This window comes from Eutrigla gurnardus, assembly GCF_963514095.1.
Source record: "Eutrigla gurnardus genome assembly, chromosome: 2".
NCBI classification, from domain to species: Eukaryota; Metazoa; Chordata; class Actinopteri; order Perciformes; family Triglidae; genus Eutrigla; species Eutrigla gurnardus.
This window is the reverse complement of record NC_139916.1, coordinates 8,179,169-8,193,820: the sequence shown is the minus strand read 5'-3', so window position 1 is coordinate 8,193,820 and position 14,652 is coordinate 8,179,169. Positions and strand designations below refer to the sequence as shown.

At 44.4% G+C, this 14,652-nt stretch overlaps 2 protein-coding genes across 2 annotated transcripts in view; one reads left to right on the top strand and one right to left on the bottom strand.

The window, feature by feature from the left end:
• Positions 1–1,600: 1,600 nt before the first annotated feature.
• akr7a3 (aldo-keto reductase family 7, member A3 (aflatoxin aldehyde reductase)) lies at positions 1,601–4,904 on the bottom strand (the record flags this gene model as incomplete). Its single annotated transcript, XM_084031427.1, has 8 exons — positions 1,601–1,790; positions 2,052–2,181; positions 2,315–2,414; positions 2,515–2,611; positions 2,701–2,805; positions 2,895–3,082; positions 4,057–4,301; positions 4,828–4,904. 8 exons carry the CDS (start codon positions 4,902–4,904, stop codon positions 1,629–1,631), a joined length of 1,104 nt encoding a protein of 367 aa, XP_083887553.1. The 3' UTR covers positions 1,601–1,628.
• Positions 4,905–7,292: 2,388 nt separating this feature from the next.
• megf6b (multiple EGF-like-domains 6b) overlaps positions 7,293–14,652 on the top strand; it is a 59,083-nt gene continuing 51,723 nt past the window's right edge. The window contains exons 1-3 of the mRNA XM_084035374.1: positions 7,293–7,672; positions 9,069–9,203; positions 10,031–10,140. Coding sequence (XP_083891500.1) covers positions 7,581–7,672; positions 9,069–9,203; positions 10,031–10,140 — 337 coding nt within the window. The 5' untranslated portion in view covers positions 7,293–7,580. The remainder of the gene's footprint in view (positions 7,673–9,068; positions 9,204–10,030; positions 10,141–14,652) is intronic.

The window sequence follows — 14,652 nt, the reverse complement described above, 5'->3', positions numbered from 1 at the left end:
AGTTGAACACAAGGTGCTGACCCATGTTCTTTGTCCCTAATTGGCAACACACATCTCAGATGAGCGTTGATATGTCTGAGAGCATCCGACCTGATTCAAACAGCATGCTGTAGAGCTGGGTCTCCTCCGGAGGTTGCACACAGACAGCAGTCACCCGGGACTCTTTAGGGTCACGACTACACATGTGTGCAATGAAAGCTTTGTTTGGAGAGCGGCAGTAGTCGGTCCTGGGCGGCTGACCCTGTGACCGCACCATCAGCTGTTTGGCCTGCAGAGTGACCACTAACTGCAACCACGGTGTTAGACCACTCATTCACTAACTTTAACTACATGTTCCCATGCACGAATTCTGACCAGCATGTGCGCTAATTACATTTTTTAAAATTTTGTTAATCAAATGCACATATGGAACTATCCATCCATCCATCCATTTTCTACCGCTTATCCTGTATTTAGGGTCACGGGGGGGCTGGAGCCGATCCCAGCTGTCATTGGGCGAAGGCAGGTTACACCCTGGACAGGACGGCAGTCTATCACAGCATATGGAACTATATCGGTCTATATCAGAATATAAATGTGTCGTTTTAAGTATTCTGTCGTCCCCACTGTCATCTGTACATCTGTACACACGTTGTGATGTCTTAAGTATTAAGTTTTGGTCACTGTTTTCGTTTCAGGCCCAATGTGTGCGTGGAGAGGGAGGTGACGTTGGTCGCCCAGAGGCAGCCGTGTGTGCAGGCCTTCACACGCATGGTTAAAGTGTGGAAGCAAGGCTGCGTGGGACAGTCGTGGTGCATGGGATACGAGAGGAGGCGAGTAAATACACCTCGTTTTATTGTCTCTTTTCTCTTTGTAGTCCAAACCTCTACTCATCCTCTTCTCATACAAACACATCTTCACATGCAGGGGATGTAGTGCTTTGCTGAGTAAGCTCCGGTTAGAGCAAAGTATAAATTACGTCTTCATGAGTCATAAAACCAAAATAATTTATCAGAGAGGGGGGGGCGTGTTTCTTCATTTGACTCCACCTCCAAATAGTATCAAACAGGATGAGCTCTATGACCTGTGCCCCTGGAGTTTTTCATCTCTCTCCTTTTTTCACCACAAAACATGAACTTCTGTCCGTCACCTTGAATTTTAGTTTCTGACTGAGTGGTTGTTCAGTAAACACGTGACTGGTGTCTAAAGACTTTGTGATCTCCTATATGTAATTATGATGTTGCCACTTCTTTTGGTCAACATAATGAGGAAAAAAAGTTTTTTATTTATTGATTTCAAGTATTTTGCCATTCAGCCAAAATAAATGCACTTTATCTTTCATGGGTTAAACTACCAGTTTTATGTGCAAGAAAAAATAATTTTGTGGATTTTGTTTTAATTTTTACAGTTGTACATTTTCAATGAAGTTCTCTTCATGTTAATACATACTGGTCAGCAATTGATTGATTAAATAAGGGAATTGGGCTTTAGCAGATCTATAGTCTTTATGATCCATCCATCGTCTACTGCTTATCCTGTATTCAGGGTCGTGGGGGGGCTGGAGGTGATCCCAGCTGACATTGGGCAAAGGCAGGGTACACCCTGTATCTGTGTCATTTGATTAGACTCTTAAGGAGAAATTTGACTCCCTAACGGAAGTATTTTGGACACTCGTGGGCTACGAGATTCCAGGCTTCATTGAAGGAGGCAACCACTCGCTCATCTAGAGGACCCTCTTCTGCAGCAGCCATGTTTTGCTGAAGTTGCTCCATACTTGACATGCCGATGATGACTCCGTCACCAAGATCGCCCTGGAACAGCAGATCATTTAATTTAATTTTAATTTAATAACTTTATTGATGTGCTTGACCACTGATTATTGGTTCACTATTGACAAAAACAGTACTATATCGATCAGTACTGATAAAAAGCTTTTTTTTATTATATAAAATTGTGCAGAGTGAGCTACCTACAGTGAAGATTTCTAATAAAATATTGTTGTAATCTCCCCTTGATGATAAAAAAACAACAACAATCTCATGCCACTGCAGTGCTCCATGCACAATAGGTACCTTAAGTTGGGAGTGGTGGTACATCCAGCGCATCGCAGCAGAGGTGAGGGTGGGTGTCTCTGACTCGTACACCGTCTCCAAGGTCTTTAGAACTACAGCTATTGCCTCGAAATGACTCTGATTCCAGTATCTGACAGAAAAGAGGACCAGCACAATTACCTTCTGTACTATTACTTCACAATGTACATGCAAGCGATAAAACATGCAACAACATTTAACAAATGAGTTTGAAAAATATTAAAAGCAAAAGGCCCGTTGCTGACCTGTCTCTGTATGCTGCAGCCCAGCTGTTACCAAGGAATCGTCCTACTGGCAGGGAACCATCTTTGTCCTGATAATGGTGCTTTCCTGTCAGAAGGCCACCTGTAGAAGGCGAGATTTGATTGCAATCCAATCAACAACTGTAAGTATAGCCTGTTAAAGGAAACGATTCAAACGGTGCACGAAGGAAGATATGCAACACCTGCTAGAGGATTGTATGCGTAGAATTTCATCCCGAAGTATCTCAAACATGGCAGCAGCTCGGTCTCAACCTGTCTGGTAGTGGCGTTGTACATCCCCTGTGGAGGGTTGTAAGTGGCAGAACGTAGGATTAAAGTGTTATAGAAACCAGATGAATGTACAAGGCTGTTTTTAAGTGCCACAATACCTGATACACAGTGGGAACAATCCAGTTGTTGAATCTGCAGATGGTAACAGCTTCGGCCACTTCCCACGATGCGTAGTTCGACAGGCCGAGCTCCTTGAATTTTCCCTGAGGATGATATTTTAACATTGAATCATAATTTAATGGAACATTAAATATATTTGAAATAACTCATAGAATAATGAGGTATATGGCACCTCGTTGTGGAGTTCATTGCAGGCCCTGAGTGTGTCTTGAATGGGGTTTTGATGGTCAGGAGCGTGGAGGTAAAAAAGGTCCACACTGTCCGTGTTCAACCTCTGGAGGGAGGTTTCCAGCTGCAAGCGCACGCTCTCTGGCTTCAGCGTCTTCCCATCCCGGGGGTTGGCCTTGGTAGCTATGCTTACTGTTGACATGATGAATTAAAAAGTAAAATAATGACATCATCTTGTCGGTATTATATCTTCCAGGTCAGAAAATGTGGCCCTTAACTCCCTCAACATTTTTCAACATATTCACTCCATTTAAACACAGAAAGTGAAATGTGTCTGTGGAGCAGTTTAGAAGTGGATGTGTTTGCCTGCCTCCAGATATTTTTCCACTCAGTTAAATGGGACTTAACGCGGCAGTTGGTCGGTGTTCCTGTCAGTTAAATGCTCAAGGTGATGTCATTATTTTTCTGCTGGAGGGAAAATTGTGGAAGGGAAGGTGAGTTCAAGGAGGTTTTCTGAATTTCTTTGAGTTCCCCTCCACTCAGCACTCCACCAAGTGCCCGAAAAGTGACCAATATTTGAACTGCGACTGGGCAAAATATATGAATGCTGTGACAAAGTTCATGTGAGAAAGTCCTAATCTTTGTGAATGTTTCACAGTTTGAATGGAGTCTCTATCTGGAAGTGTCAATGACTAGATACGCTTTGAAAATGCTAGAAAAAGTGTGAATATTGAGGATTTTTTCTTTTTTTTTAAGATTCTGTAATCTGCTTGAATGGGAAAATATGTCCGAAAAATGTCAAATATCTCTGAAATTATGAATGATATCAATTAGAAAAATAGACGCGGCCAATTCCAAATTGAGATGAATATTCTGTGTTTGAATGGAGTGACAGCTGGGATCGACTCCAACCCCCCCGCGACCCTGAATACAGGATAAGCGGTAGAAAATGGATGGATGGATGGATGGATGAATGGAGTGAATGCGGTGAGAAATGTTGAAGGACTTAAGGGCCAAACTTTCTGACCCGGAAGATATTTTAAGTAAATAAATAAAGAATTTGTGTGCAGAAGAACATATGTTGTGAACGCTTCCTGCATTCCCAACATATGTTCACAACATGCCTCCTGCATTCACAGCCTTTAAAGACTTAACGGTTGCTGTACCTGTTTTGGGGAGATTCATGTCCCCTATGATGGCCTCTGACTTCCCAACCACATAAGCGAAGGCTGTGTCCAACTGGTTGTGTCCTCGCTCCAGGAAAGTCTTCACCATCTCCTGGCTCTGCTCGGCGTCGGCTTGGCCCCCGAACGCCATAGTTCCCAGTAAGGAAACCGGCCGTTTAGTCTGGGACGACATGTTTCGGCGAGACCTAAACCTCGGCGAACGTGAGAGCAGTCTTTGTGCAAACCTGGACAGAGTTGCAGTATCAGGGCGCGTACAGACTGAACAGACTGTCGCTTGCTTGAAAATGTTGAGAAGAGTTCAACTTTTCAGACACCGACCGATCGGTCAGCCAATCAGATCGCGTTATGCAACTCCCCCATGTGCCAGACACGCCTTCCCTCATCCGTCAACGGTCCGTCAACGGTCCGTCAACGGACATGTACAGTCGGTACGCAGCCTGAGGCCCACACTACACCTTTCTGTTGACGGATCTCATTGACTTTGCATGGGCTTGGGTCACATTATGCCGAAACAAATTGTAGGTCTGCTGTTGCATTGCTTGCGTGAAAAAGTTGAGAAAAGTTCAACTTTTCATCGCCAATGGATCCGTCAGCCAACCACATCGAGATCAGAGCTGGCTGCATCCGCGAAGGCATCTCCCCCATGCACCAGACATGCCTTCCCTCGGCCGTCAACCTATGTGTGTAGTGTGTACACGTCCTGAGGCCGCATTCAGGCCGCGTACACACTACACCTTTCTGTTGACAGACCGTTGACGGATCTCGTTGACTTTGCATGAGCTTGCGTCACAGTCGCCGAAATTAATTGTGGGTCCACTCCGTAGCATTGCTTGCGTAGCTTGCGTGAAAAAGTTGAGAAAAGTTCAACTTTTCTTCGCCGACGGATCCGTCAGCCAATCACATCGAGAACAGAGCTGGCTTCGTCCGCAAAGGCAACTCCCCCATGTGTCAGACACGCTTTCCTCATCTGGCAACAGTCCGTCAACGTAAGTGCCTGCAACGTATACGCGGCCTCACACTGTACACGTCCCTTGACGGATCTCATTGACGTTGCATGGGCTTGCTTAAAAATGAATTAATTTTGGGTCCGCTCCCTTGCATTGCTTGCTTGGAAAAGTTGAGAAAACCTCAACTTTTCAGATTCCAATGGCTCTGTCAGCCAATCGGATCGTGTAATGCAACTCCCCCATGCGCCAGACACGCCTTCGATCTCATTGACTTTGCAAGGGCTTGCGTCACATTATGCTGAAATGAATTGTGGGTTCGCCCGGCTGCATCGCTTGCTTCGGGAAAAGTTGCGAAAAATTCAACTTTTCAGGTTCTGAAGGATCCGTCAGCCATTGGCATGTCCGTCAACAGACATGTACAGTCCTGAGGTTGCGTTCACACTGTACACGTTTGTTGACAGATCTCGTTGACTTTGCATGGGCTTGCGTCACATTATGCTGAAATTAATTGTGGGTCCGTTCCGTTGCATTGCTTGTCTGAAGAAGTTGAGAAAAGTTAAACTTTTTAAACCTAAGCGCCGACGGATCAGTCAGCCAATCAGATCATGTTATGCAACTCCCCCATGCGCCAGACACGCCTTCCCTGTCTGGCACATAGGGCAGGTGCCTTTTTAGACGCAGTCAGCTTTTATCTCGATCTGATTGGCTCACGGATCTGTTGGCGCCTGAAAAGTTGAACTTTTCTCAACTTTCTCACACATGTGATGCAACAGAGGGGACCCACAATTTATTGTGGCATAATGGGACGCAAGCCCATGCAAATCAATGAGATCCATCAACGGACGTATACAGTACAGTAATACACGTCACAGCTGCACTTCATTTTATTGACCACTAGATGTCCTGCTCGAGCGCTGTCCTTTGAAGCCTCGAGTAATGAACTTTTGGATCAAGTGTCAAAACTTCAACAAAAGCCTCATAACGCATCACTAGCCACCGCATGCTAGCATGTGACTCAAAGGGGCCAAACTGCGTTTTCTGTGAATAAATTCCTGTTTTTTTTGTAGACATGCAAGTTAATATTTGTCTCTTCATTGAATCATGGAGCAGTTGTCCTCCTCTGTAAATGTAGCGTGTAATTCTTTACTTTGACCACAGGAGGTCAGCATATCACCATTTTTTCATTCATTTTTTTTTTTTTTACAAAACGTGCTCATCATGGCGTTTCTCCTGCATCCAACAATGTAGACTAGAACTAATACTGCTGCTAAACATTAATATGTATAGTTTTTCAGTGAATACTGGCTAAAGACCCCATTAAATGTAGGCTACTTTGACACTTGAATAAACCCCTTTACAAGGTTTGCTGTCGGATAGTTCAATTAAACAACACATATTTGTTGATGCATGTACTTATTGTAACCATAATGTCAATTGAAATATTAAAGGTACTAAAACTAGTTTTTGAATCGGGGGGATGTTTCCATTCATATAAACTAGTAAACATGCTTTGGTGTATTGTATCAGATTCATGTGAAGCTAATTTTGAAACTCGTTTGTCTCTGGGCATAATGAGGCTGCCATGTGTAGCCGGGTATGTGTACTTGATGACAACAGTTGAACACAAGGTGCTGACCCATGTTCTTTGTCCCTAATTGGCAACACACATCTCAGATGAGCGTTGATATGTCTGAGAGCATCCGACCTGATTCAAACAGCATGCTGTAGAGCTGGGTCTCCTCCGGAGGTTGCACACAGACAGCAGTCACCCGGGACTCTTTAGGGTCACGACTACACATGTGTGCAATGAAAGCTTTGTTTGGAGAGCGGCAGTAGTCGGTCCTGGGCGGCTGACCCTGTGACCGCACCATCAGCTGTTTGGCCTGCAGAGTGACCACTAACTGCAACCACGGTGTTATACCACTCATTCACTTACTTTAATGTCCGCATGCGCGAATTCTGACCAGCACGTGCGCTAATTAAATTTTGTTTTATTTCATTTAAATGCGCATGTGTGAATATCGGCATATAAAAGTGTGTGTGTGTGTGTGTGTGCTCCGCAGACTGCAGGGTGTCTGTGTGTGTGTGTGTGTGTGTGTGTGTGTGTGTGTGTGTGTGTGTAGAAGCTGTGAATAATAAATGGCAGCCTTTCCATCCTCCCCCCCTCCAGACTCCTGCCATCATTACCAAGTGAATGGAGAGAGGCAGAGCGCGCTCAGCCTCCACGACTCCTTCGCCCGTCACTCAGTCTCACATCTGCAGGGACGACGCGGAGGTGAGCTGCTGGTTTTTTCCACGCACTGTCGCGCGCACAGAGAGCCAACGAGAAAAAAACACGACGCGCGTGATGGCCGGGTCACTTTTGGGAAAGTACTGATTCATTTCCACGAGTGAGATCTTTTACGCGCCTTTCCGGCTGAGCGCTCCAATTGTTTATTTTTTTTTATTTCGTTAAATATAAGTTCTTTTTTATGGTTTAACTGCTGAGTAACACTCATGAATCAGTTGGCGAAAAATCCATCTATTTTTTGAAACTCCAATCCAAGAAGAAGAAACATGGATAGAGTTATTTTTTCTTTTTATCTAATATTTATTATAGAAGCGCAAACATTGCATTATGGCATCACCAACAACCTCCAACCCTATATGTGAGTAAGCTTTTGTCCTGTGTTTTGTTGCATTTGTATTATTGTCAGTACACTGATTCTTTAAGGATGACTCTACATCTTTAATAAGATATTTTTACCACCTCAAATTCTCCTTTTAGTTTAAGTATTTATCACCTGCCCATGTGACTCATGTCTCAACAGAACAGGACAGAAATCTGTTGCTCATGAAGAGTTTTGCTAGAGTTATCCAACAGCACCTGGAGGATCTAATGTGTAGATGCTGGATGATTCATTTAACTGTTGTGCACTCTCATCGGGGTCTTTGCTGTCTTCCATGCTGAGATCACTGTAATTTACATGATTACATATTAGCGCAATGTGGAAGGTCTGTACTGCATTCCTACCTCTGTCAAAGTTAGTTGAAAGCCCTTAAAGTGAAGAGCAAGACAATTATTTAAACCCCCAAATAATAAATAAGCTTGAGAAGATTCTCTGTGGTTACCTGCCTCTAATAATAAGATATTAATGCAATATTCTGAGGTGATCGCGCTATTGTTTGAGATGAGCAGCTGGATGCTGTCTTAAGATTCCTGCAGATCATCTTCTGCAGAGCTTTCCGGTCTATCCTTGGAGTGTTTCCAAAGGAGTAAATATTTCAAAGATCATGTTGCACTTCTTTTTTTTTGTGTGCACTGCAGTAAATGGTGTGAACTACATCGGTGGCAGGTCTGCCCGTTAACCCAGACACACTTTGTGTAAAAGAAGAACAAAACATCACAGTTAAAAAGGCTTATCGTGTTTTACCTGGGGGCGAAAAATGATGCCTGTCTCCTGTTTCTGCTGACATTCAGTCTCGTACGTACAAGTGAAAACATGCCGTATGTCCAGTGGAAACACATTAAACATGTCAGGTGCCTGGAAAACGGTGGCGTGTTTATGTTGTATTCTTTTATTTTGAAAATATGTAGCGAGGTGGTAACTGGTTACAGAGATTGTTATTTGTTTCCCGGCAAACCAGCGGCTCGAATCTAAAAGATTTTGTCTGGTTATCATTTTGTTGATTCTGTTATGACATTTGGAGTAGAAGATAATAAATTCAACTTTCATGTCAGTGCCCTCTAAAGTTCCAGGTAACACATTACTGAGGAATACTGAGTTTAGTTTGAACTACTGGTATCTTTAGCAGCTCATCTTTCTGAAAGATGCATGAGGAATTCCCCCAAGTCTTTAAAAAAATACCAAAACCAGACATCATAAGCAGCCGCACGCCTCAGCACAGGTAATTTCCTCACAGGCATTAAGTTGTATATTCTTTGAGAAAAGGCCTCTGAAGCTCGGTCCATTCCTGCAACATTCATCCCCACTGTCATCTCTACATCTGTACACACGTTGTGACGCCTTAAGTATTAAGTTTTGGTCACTGTTTTTGTTTCAGGCCCAATGTGTGCGTGGAGAGGGAGGTGACGTTGGTCGCCCAGAGGCAGCCGTGTGTGCAGGCCTTCACACGCATGGTTAAAGTGTGGAAGCAAGGCTGCGTGGGACAGTCGTGGTGCATGGGATACGAGAGGAGGCGAGTAAATACACCTCGTTTTATTGTCTCTTTTCTCTTTGTAGTCCAAACCTCTACTCATCCTCTTCTCATACAAACACGCCCATCTTCACATGCAGGGGATGTAGTGCTTTGCTGAGTAAGCTCCGGTTAGAGCAAAGTATAAATTACGTCTTCATGAGTCATAAAACCAAAAGAATTTATCAGAGAGGGGGGCGTGTGCTTCTTCATTTGACTCCACCTCCAAACAGTATCAAACAGGATGAGCTCTTTGACCTCTTCTTTCCTCTCAATCCCCCTTGCTTTTGTTCTATAATTACATCTTTGAACATCTCATACTGTTAAGTGCAAGGTGTAGCCCCACTTCACCTGGATTACCAGCTATTTAACACCGTTTTCTTTTGAAGTACAGTACTAATGCTAACATTGTAGCCTCTCTTTGCTGCTCACGCTCGCTTTCACGGCATTATATGCCGAGTTACGAAGTCAAAGGCTGCTTTGAAGGCAGCCAGGGCCACAATTACTCGCTGTAAACAAAACGTGTTTCCACAATAAGTAATGACCGTGGAGCAATGAGAGGGGTCCCAAAGTACAGGGATAAGCAGGGTTCTCTGAAGTTGAGTCTGCCAGCCTCGCACTTTAAAATGACGCCCTGAAAGTCTGGGAACATGTTTGATGAACATTATCCTGTATGTTAGTCAAACAACTGGGCGTCGTTGGGTCAGATTACATGTTTGTTTTTCCTTATCTCGCCCTGTTCAACAAAACTCTCTTTGTCAGTTATTGTTTTATTAAGATGTGTTCTGTAACTACCTTTTTAACAGATTTGATGTTTGTCATGTTAACAGGACAGCGTACTACACCGCATACAGACAAGTGTACAGACAGGATTATCAGACCGTGTACAAGTGTTGCCCTGGATGGTCTCAACTTAATGGAGAAGCAGGCTGTTTGTACCGTAAGTATCCTCAACTATCCATTTTTCTACTTTCTACTCTTTAAAGCTGAAAAAGAAATCACTTTCATCACGTTTTGCTGGTAGGTGTGTTTACTCAAAGGCAATATGTCTTTTCCTGACTCAGCAGGAGGAAAGGTGCTTCAAATATCACCCTTGGCACAGACCTCTGAATGAAAGGTTTTCAGAAAAAGGTCAAAAGGGTCAAGAGATGCTTTTGCCCATCCAGACTCCTCAGCAGATGTTATCAGTCAGGGCCATGTCTCCGCTACTTGTGTTGTTTCAACAGTAAGGTTCAGATGTGGACGGTGGGGAAAAGAAGTGTTGAAAGACTTTTAAGTGTTGACATTTGCTCTCAACCAAGGTTTGCACTGAAGTTTCTTCTTCTACACTCAGCAAAAAGACAATGAAGATCTCAGTGAGGTATTGGCTCTGTAGTTTATGATAGATAGCCTGTCTGGAAGTTAGCTTTTACTTGGCTGGATGTGTACTTTAATACATTACATACCCCCCCTCTAGCTGTGGTCCTCATGCCACTCTTCTCATTCAGAGGTGTGACATGGTAGGTCAGGGGATAGCATTATGGATATGAAAACAGACAAGCCCATCCAGTGTTTACCCCAACCGATCACAGCCAAGGCCCCGAGAACAATAACCACCAGCTCTTGGTTTGGGGGGGACCACCTGCTGATTTGCACAAAAAGAAAAAAAGAAAATATGAATCCCTCCTTTTTAAGTGCCAATCCACGGGTCCATGTATGGAAATGTATGTTCTTACGGTCACACCGGGGCTGCCAGCAGCTCATCTCCCGGTGGATAAGCTTAGGTTCACACCGCTGAGACCAAGAAGCCTCCTTTGATGGGATTTTACAGTCAGTGATCCAGAGTGCATAGCCTGCATACCATGGACAGACCCTTGGCAAAGCCTTCTTGTAAACAGTTTGTCCCCCGTCCGCTTGACTGACAAGAAAGTTCCCACTTCCTTGCTCTCATTGCCCTACCTGGAATGGACCTGCATGCTCAATAGCCAGCGCTGACACCCACCGGTACAGGCACATTGCATTCTGGGATAGCCTCCTCATGGCAAGTGGCTGGGACGTGGAGCGAGAGAAGATCTCCTGGATGTGCCTGTCATCGGTGTCTTATTATGGCTCCCTTCAAAGAGCTCTTTGTTTCTGGTGGAAAAGGTTATAGTATTAAATTATACAGTACAAAGAAGCAATACACCGCCTGCTCTGCAATGGGTTTGTTTTAAAACACCCATAAAGACATTTGTTAAAAATACATTCCTCAGGCCGGCCCAGTGTTTCCCCTGACCTAAGTAGACAGGGGGTTTTGTTTCTCTTTTCGCGCGACAATGGCTGCCCTCTTCGACATGAGACACGGCTTTTATCTCTGTAACCAAAGACGCGGCAGCACTTTGAGATGGGACAAACTAATCACCCTTTTCTCTGAGCCATTGAACCGGGATAAAAGAAAGCTCACACCGCAATCCTCCGTCTCTCACCCCCGCGCTCTTGCTATGCACTATCTGCACTGTACCTCAGTCAGCACAATGCAATCTGTGGGGCTGTTTTCAACAGCGCCTCCGACATCCAAAAGGGAAAATCTGCTCCGCAAAATGTACAGATTTAGCAAATCCCCTGAAAACCCCCAAAAGAAGAAGATTGGAATGCTTTGTGTTTGAGATAGTGGTTTAGTGTCTGGCACTCATGAGTTTTCTCTCATGTTGTTCCTCTTTGTGTGTGTGTGTGTGTTCCCTTATAAAATGTCAGTGTAAGGTAATTAGCCAAATGACTTGTAGACATTCTGAGGTAGTTAGGCATTATTGAGCGTCTCACCGTATTGTACACACAGTGGCTGGGAAGTGGTTTGAAGTTGAGTAGTTTGTCCTTCCTGTAGTTCACCTGTGTTTCTCCTCTGCCTCTATATCCACCCATTGTACACATGTTGACATCCTGTCACTGTCTGGCAGTCAATGGCCTCGGTTGTTCTGCTCTCCCACATATTTGGAAAAAGAATATACCACAGCAAAGCAAACGTCTGGTTTTCCCTGTTTTGCGCCAATCAATCAATCCACTTTTTAAATTATAGTTATATTTAAGATCTCAGAGCCACATCTATTCCAAGTCTCTACAATTGACTTCTTGTCCACAAAAAGCAGGCAGGTAACTCGTGGAGTGCATTTTCTGAAAACCCCCATCATGTGCACGCGACGTGACCTCTGTGTGTTTTGTAAAGACTCCAATTGGCCCTCCGACTATCTTTTTCTCCCGAAGGTGAAGAACTCTTGACTTTGTGATGGCGACTTCCTCCACTTAAACATTTGGAAGGGGCCACTCAATCAGTGTGTTAAACCTTTTTACCCCAGCAAGTCGCCACGGGCCGGGCGAGGATGGACAGGGTTAGGAGGGAGTGGAAACGAAACAGTTACGTTGATTGACGGCAACAATAAGCTTTGTGACAGGGGCTGAGGAGCAAGGACAATGGCTCCTCCAGTTTGTCGTCCTCGTTAACTGCTGAATGGGAACCGGCCCCCTTTTGTGGTGGGAGCAGGCTGGCGAAGGTAGCTACATGTGAAATAGGCCCAGTAGTCAGAGGAGAGGAAATGGTCCTCTGTCTATCCATGGGTGGTCTGTGTGTGTGTGTGTGTGTGTGTCAGTGGTCATGGGGATGATATCGTGCATAGCTGAGCACAAATAGACCCATGCTAAAACAGAAATCATGGTGCATTTTACGCCAAAACTGTGGTGTGAGTTCGATTCCATCAAAAACACAGCCTCTGGATACACGTTTTTCTCTTTGAGCTGATGAGGAAAGGTCTTTAAGGTCAGCAGAATACGGAAAACAAATTGGAACTGCCACATTTTTTTGGGACTGCTGTTAGATATGAGTCTGAGAGCAAATACCAACTCACTCCGAACATCTTGAGTTCTGTTTGAAGCTCGCTGGACGAATTTATAAAGATGGATGTCTAATCCACATCTCACATTAAAGTGAGGACAAGTGCAGTGGGCCAAAGGTTTACACTTCTTTTTTTAACGTCCTACATTCTTAGATTTTAATGAACGGTAGGCAAATGTATTATATTATTATTATTATTAGGATGACCAGGCCCCTGGTGCTCGCTCTATTTGAACTAAATGTTAATATTCGAATCCACATATTTGCAAAATAAGTATGAAAATATATTTCTCTCACAGTAACCTGTCATTTCGACAGTATGATGTAGGGTGCAGTGAAATGCCCCAGATATTCTAATTGCAGGTTCTTGCACGCGCAGACATATTTTTTTACGAAGCATTATTGTGCCTGCTTTGTCAAACCGACCCAGTGTCTCGTTCAAATGGTATTTAAAGTCTTTCAAAAGGAGCCTGTCAGAGATCATCCGACATAGCTGGCCCCCATATTCACACCGATGCTTTGAAATGACACATTCCTCTGCGTAGCAAACCATGATTTGTTGCCTCAAAATACAGTGCACGCCTCCACGCGGCACCGATTGCGGCACCAAACGGAGCCTTGAGCGCAGGCCTTTGTGTCTGTGAATCGCCCCAAAAGTGGTCTCCCTCCGAGTCGCCCCATAGGGGTTAAACAGATCGACGGAGCCTAAACAAACGCCGAGCTGCCCTCTGTATAGCCGTGGTCATCCTCATCAGAGGCTGTAAGGGTGACACCTGCTTGTTGGTTTGTCGGTTTCTCTGCACCAGCCGCCGACCCCTGCGCCGCCTGTCTCTTCTCTTTGTGGGAGCTGCTAATCCTCTCAGAGAAGGTGTCTTTGTAATAGAGTGGAGGCCTTCACAGCGACCGACGAGAGTGAGTTTTTATGCCACGCTGCATGCCACATTAAGAAATTATTTCAGGGAAGATTAAGCAGCGTAAGGAGCTCAGGACGGGGGCGGCCCAAAAATGTCCTGGTTGGCTGCCAACAACCCTGTGTGTTTCACATCCCAGAATTCCCCTTGTTGTCGCTTAGCCATGCTACCCCGAAGTGACTCTGAGACATCTGACCTTTTACTATGTTGCTAGTAATTAAGTTCATTCGATTTTTTTTTTACCACAATTTAGAATTGTCCCATTAATTTGATCTCTGGCAGATGGCCGTAATGTAATTGTCCTGAAGAATTTAGATCTTTTTTTGCAATCAAACCTGGACCAGCAAATAATGCTTTTTTTTCCTGCTCGTCTGTCATCCGTAGCTGTCACCACGCCATTATTCCCCCACATTAGATAATCACAGAAGTGGGGATAGTTATGTAGCTGTATGTCGCTCCACTACAGTGTATCATAACTTCTGTAGCCACACAGTCTTGAGGAACTAGAAGTCATCGCAGGGTCTGTGGTGAGATGGTCTTCCTGTTGGAGTCGGATTTCAGTGGCTTCACAAACACTAATAGATACAGAAAACAAACACATGGATGTATTTGGCAATGTGCATCAGGTTGGTGAACCCCTGTTTGCTGGAGTGTGTTTTAGAGACTACCAAAGGAAGTGTAGACTCCCTGGTTGGTGAGC